The following is a 5115-nucleotide window of genomic DNA, read 5'->3' on the forward strand; positions in this document are numbered from 1 at the left end:
GGCATATCCAAACTATTATTTTATGTTTATAAAAACATTTATAAAATATTAAACTTTAGTTTCTATATTTTTATTTACATAACTGATATATTATTATATAATAAAATTAATTAATTTATTAACCCGCGGTTCGTCCGTGGTCGATCCAGTGACCCAGCGACCCGGTAAGTCGTCCGGTTCAATGTCCGGGTCGGGTTTAAAACCATTGCATTTAACCAATGTTTTTAAACCCGACACTGATACTGAACCGGACGACTTACCGGATTGCTGAATCACTGGGTCGACCGCGGATGAATCGCAGGTTAATAAATTAATTAATTTTTATATAATAATATAAAAGCTATGAAAGTAAAAATATAGAAACTAAATTTTGATATTTTCTATAAAAAATTTAAAACATACAAAAATAGTTTGGATATGTATATATTTTATATTTAAAAAACATATAGAAAATACTTAACTTTTGTTTTTAATAAAAACTTTTTATATTTTTCATTTTCATTTTACATACAAAATATAAAAAAAATAGTTTGAACCATTTAAAATTTTATGTAACAAGGTACGAGTTATGTTATCTAAAAAAATCAAGACATAAAATTCATAAATATTTAAATGTCTAATGTGAATAACAAATTAAACTTCAAATCCAAAATAAATCAAAAGTAAAAGATCATTGTTATAAATTGTCAATAACGGAAATAAACTAACACCAAATCACATCAACTAATTTCATGTCTCTTTATCATCATTCACTTCATTTTCTTCGGGTGACATAGTGAAATCTTCGTCAAAATCTAAAAATCACAAATATAAAACTGAAAAGAAAAAACCTAACTTTTTTTTTGTCAGCACCTAAATTCTTAATTGGAAAGTGAGAATATAAAACATAATCTAAAAACAGAATTAAAAACCATAAAAAAAAAAGTAAAATTTATTTATTGGTTCAACCGGTATCGGATTTCAGGTTTTTTCGGTTTCTAAATATTGGGTTTTTTGAAAAACCCAAACCGGATTTTTTGTTGGACCACCAGGTTTACCTGTTCAACCGCGGATCCGAGTCGGGTTTCAAAACACTATGTTTAACTATTGATTGTATATGAAATTTTAAATTTTTAGTCGGTAATATTTTCTTAAGTTCAAAATGGGCAAAAGTTCTACAAAATGGTAATGTTGTTTGGAGCTCCATCTTTACAAACGAAGCCCATTTACCCAGCCCACTTAGAATAACAAGATGATAAGTTAGTTAAACAAACATATAAATGTAGGATTTGCCAACATTTTGCATCATGGTGATTCTGTACCATTCTACATAATCACACTAATAGCAATTTGACAAAATCTTGAATTATTTTTTCGGTTAATTTAAGCATGGATTACAATCGTGCGGGTTATATTTGCTCGTCGTTTCTTGATAACAAAGTAAGCTCCCGTCAAAATAAAAGCCGCGAAAGAAACGCCTAACACTATTCCAACGGTTTCTCCTCGTCCTTCTTCTCTGATACTCTCATTTGTGTGCTCTTCTGATGAAAACTTACTTCCTTGTGTATCTGCTTCTACATTAGAGGTCTTAGAAGGTGATGGTGAAGGTGAAAGTGAAGACGAAGAAGGCGAGTCTCTTGGTGGAATATTGTTAGGAAGTGATGATTGTGGGTGAAAGAAATCGTAAGCTTCTGGAGAGAAAGCATAGGGGTTTAGATAAGCTGGACCATGAGCAGGTCTGCTTCCTGCAATGGACAAACATAGAAGCATAGACAAGCAGGAGAAGAAGAAGGGCAAAGAGTGAGTTAGGTATGTCATGTTGTTTTCTTTTTCTTCTCTTGAAACCTTTGTTTTGTTTGTGTGTGTGTATGCGTGTGTGTGTGTGTTTTGGGGACTTTATAAGGTTGGTTTACAGAAAAGATAAATGTTGCTTGAAGTGCAAATTTGTATGATTGTATGATTGTACAATAACAAAAGAAGAAAAGGTTCTTTTTTAAATGAATGAAGATGAGTCGTGAAAACCCCACTTTGGTTAATGCAGTTTTCTTGTTTGTAAATTTCATTATTTAGATTATATAATTTCCCTCTAATACAAGTGTTGATAGTACTTGCTTAAATAAATTACAGGAACTAAACATCTGTAGTAGTTCATTGGTTCAACACCGTTGAAATTTACTTTGTTTATATATTGATATATGGACTAAATCATTTTAGAACATATACGTCCATAAGGTTTGTCTTCGAGTTTCAATATTATTGGGGTAAGATTAGTGGCAAAGAATGCATGAAGAGTTTGTTAGCTTGAAGGAACCGCAATGGAATATATAAACACTAAGAAAAGGGAAATTATTAATCGGGTCCACACTTTAAGGTTTGTATTGTTTCATTTTCGAACAAATCTTGTTTTCAATCCATAGTTGACATTAATATGGTGCTGAAGTAAACAGAAAGTTATTTTGTTAGCAAAATATTATATAGAAATAAAGTGTGTTCTCCTTGTGTCTGGATACTATTGTAAACAGACGTGACATCTGTTGATTTTCAAAGAGAAAATATAATTGAAGCAAAATTAACGTTAACTCTTGGAAAAGATAAAAGTGAGACTTATCTTAAAGGAAAATTTTCTCAATACAAACAAACTCTAACCAGTTATAAGTCTTCTAGTAACAAGTCCAAGCCTGTTTCCCAAATCCTACAAACAAGTATTCTATCGGATTCACTACTACAAGTACAAAACATAACACTCAGTTCCCGCTAATAAACCAACCATCTTTCTAATTAACCGATTAGGTATCTGACCAAATCATATGTAAGATGAGGAGCCTGATGAGGAATCACATAACTCAGTCTGTATATTTGTTATTAGATAGAGAACTACAAGTTGTAATTTGAGAACTGTATAATCATTAACATGATATGCATATCCAAAGGGACAAACGATGTTTTGTTCTCGTTGTTGGGAGTATTTTAAATGGTTTAAGCGTTTGTGTGTATTGAGAAAGTTATGAAAATAGAGGAAAAGTGATTTTTTCTTGTTGATTCCCAAGAGAAATAGAATCAATGCAGAATCAACGTTAACTCTACGAAAAGATATAAAGCGAAATCGAGAGTTATCGTAAAGCAAAATTAATTAAAACCGCATGTACAACCAATGGGAAATTCCATGAAATTTAAATTTAAAAAAAAAAAAACAGAACACAAAATAAATAAAAAGATGGGATAGATGTAACTTTCTTTTACTGCTGGTAATCATCATTTTTTATTGAAGATTCTTAATTCAGACAACTAAAGTTAAGCAGAGCTCCTAAAGGAGCCAAGACTTTTAATACCAGCCGCTCTTAGAACAAACTGATGGTATAACGCAGCTGCTGCTGCTCCGATCATTGGTCCCACCCAAAAAATCCACTGTTTAATTGATCAAACATCATATAATAAAACATCATTAGTTTCAGTTTTAATATAGAAAAATGTGTCCATATGAAAACAGTTAATGACGTACTTGGTCATCCCAGGCCTTTTCTTGGTTGTAGATAACTGCGGCTCCGAAGCTACGGGCCGGGTTGATTCCTGTTCCGGTGATGGGAATGGTGGCTACGTGAACCATGAAGACGGCAAACCCAATGGGAAGTGGCGCCAAAACTGGAATGTGAGAGTCACGTGCACTTCGCTTGGGATCTGTGGCCGAGAAAACGGTGTAGACTAGGACAAATGTTCCGATGATCTCCGCACCGAGTCCGGTTCCTTTGTTGTAGCCGTCAGCTAGCTCGTTGGCTCCACCTCCATATCTAATGTTTTTTTTTTGTAAAAAACATTAGATATGGAGGTGGAGCCAACGAGCGTAATCATATATATTAAGTATTAACATGCATGCTTATAATTATACATATACAATTGATTGGCTTTTTAAATCGATTTATTTTAATTATTGAGGCATGAATGTTGAGACATGATGGAACCTGGTGTAGTAAGAACTTTGGAATGCTTTGACCAGACCGCAACCGCAGATAGCACCAAGGCACTGAGCCACAATGTATAACACCGTCCGCACTAATGACACTTTTCTAGCTAAGAACAACCCGAACGTCACAGCCGGATTTATATGACCACCTTCAAAGGTAAATAACACACAAGATTAACTCAAATTGTAATTATGCTTGTATTTTAAATTAGATAAGCTGAACCAAAGTAATTAATACCTAACTTGGATTCACCATCTCTAACTAATATACGTAGAATGATGTAAAATAACTAATATACGTTAGAATTACTTTGGTCTATTTGTTCCGTAAATACACAATATTCTAACTTTTTTTGTTGCGTAACAATAATATGTAGCGTGATTCGAACGTTTTGTATAAACCTACCGGAGACACCGGCGGTACAGTAAACGAGAACAAAAATCATTCCACCGAAAGCCCATGCAATCCCCAGTATTCCAACGCCGCCGCAGTCAACTCCTCCGGCGTTTGCGTCGGTCTGAGCTTTGTACCCGATTACGGTGAGGACAGAGACGTAAAGGAAGAGAAGTGTCGCCACAAACTCAGCTATGACCGCTCTGTAGAGCGACCACTTCCCAAACTCCTCCATGTCCAACAATGGAGCGGGAGGAGGATCAACATAATCTCTCGCCGCCGTTGCTCCGCCCTCTTGCACCTCCAAGTCCTTTGCCATGACCAAAGATGATGAGGATGAGAGAGATATAGAGGAAGAGACTGATGAGTTTTAATATTTGTTGACGTTTTTGGATTTAATTGTGTGTGTATATATACACACAGAGAGTCAGAGACTGTGAAAAGGTTTGGTATAAGTAAATTATAAGACGGATCCTTTATAAAATTATAAATTATGTGGATAGTTATTCCGACGACGTACCGACGAAACAAGTCCTCGGAAATAATTCCTTGGAATTTTTTCTTTCCTCGGAAATCCCTCGGAATTTTCCGACGGAATTCCGAGGAAACAAATTTCCGAGGAAATTCCGAGGATCACTAGTTTGTCGGAAATCTCCTCGGAATATACCGAGGGAGAACTTCGTCGGGATATTTCCTCGGAAGTTCATCAATCGATGTGTTTTTGGACATATATCCATCGATCGATCCGTTTATAAAAAAACGTTCGGAATATACCGAGGGACAT

General features: G+C 34.7%; 2 protein-coding genes across 2 annotated transcripts; both read right to left on the bottom strand.

Moving 5' to 3' along the window:
* Positions 1 to 1340: 1340 nt before the first annotated feature.
* Positions 1341 to 1861, bottom strand: LOC106316744. The gene has a single exon (XM_013754618.1). The coding sequence runs from the start codon at positions 1795 to 1797 to the stop codon at positions 1363 to 1365; it is 435 nt and encodes a 144-aa protein (XP_013610072.1). The 5' UTR covers positions 1798 to 1861; the 3' UTR covers positions 1341 to 1362.
* Positions 1862 to 3138: 1277 nt separating this feature from the next.
* LOC106316139 (probable aquaporin PIP2-4) lies at positions 3139 to 4703 on the bottom strand. Its single transcript, XM_013754016.1, has 4 exons — positions 4344 to 4703; positions 3936 to 4086; positions 3479 to 3764; positions 3139 to 3384 (listed from the first exon to the last, which is right to left on the bottom strand). The coding sequence occupies exons 1-4, from the start codon at positions 4648 to 4650 to the stop codon at positions 3271 to 3273; spliced, it is 858 nt and encodes a 285-aa protein (XP_013609470.1). The 5' UTR covers positions 4651 to 4703; the 3' UTR covers positions 3139 to 3270.
* Between the last annotated feature and the right edge of the window lie 412 nt (positions 4704 to 5115).

Source organism: Brassica oleracea, chromosome C9 (assembly GCF_000695525.1).
Source record: "Brassica oleracea var. oleracea cultivar TO1000 chromosome C9, BOL, whole genome shotgun sequence".
In the NCBI taxonomy this organism is placed as follows: Eukaryota; Viridiplantae; Streptophyta; class Magnoliopsida; order Brassicales; family Brassicaceae; genus Brassica; species Brassica oleracea.

Bases quoted from the DNA above. Each gene is read 5' to 3' on its own strand.
- LOC106316139 (XM_013754016.1), bottom strand. From the start codon at position 4,650: ATGGCAAAGGACTTGGAGGTGCAAGAGGGCGGAGCAACGGCGGCGAGA. The intron at 4,087-4,343 runs GTAGGTTTATAC...TTACCTTTGAAG, and splicing joins CTGTACCGCCGGTGTCTCCG to GTGGTCATATAAATCCGGCT. The intron at 3,385-3,478 runs GTACGTCATTAA...TCAATTAAACAG, and splicing joins AAAAGGCCTGGGATGACCAA to TGGATTTTTTGGGTGGGACC.
- LOC106316744 (XM_013754618.1), bottom strand. From the start codon at position 1,797: ATGACATACCTAACTCACTCTTTGCCCTTCTTCTTCTCCTGCTTGTCT.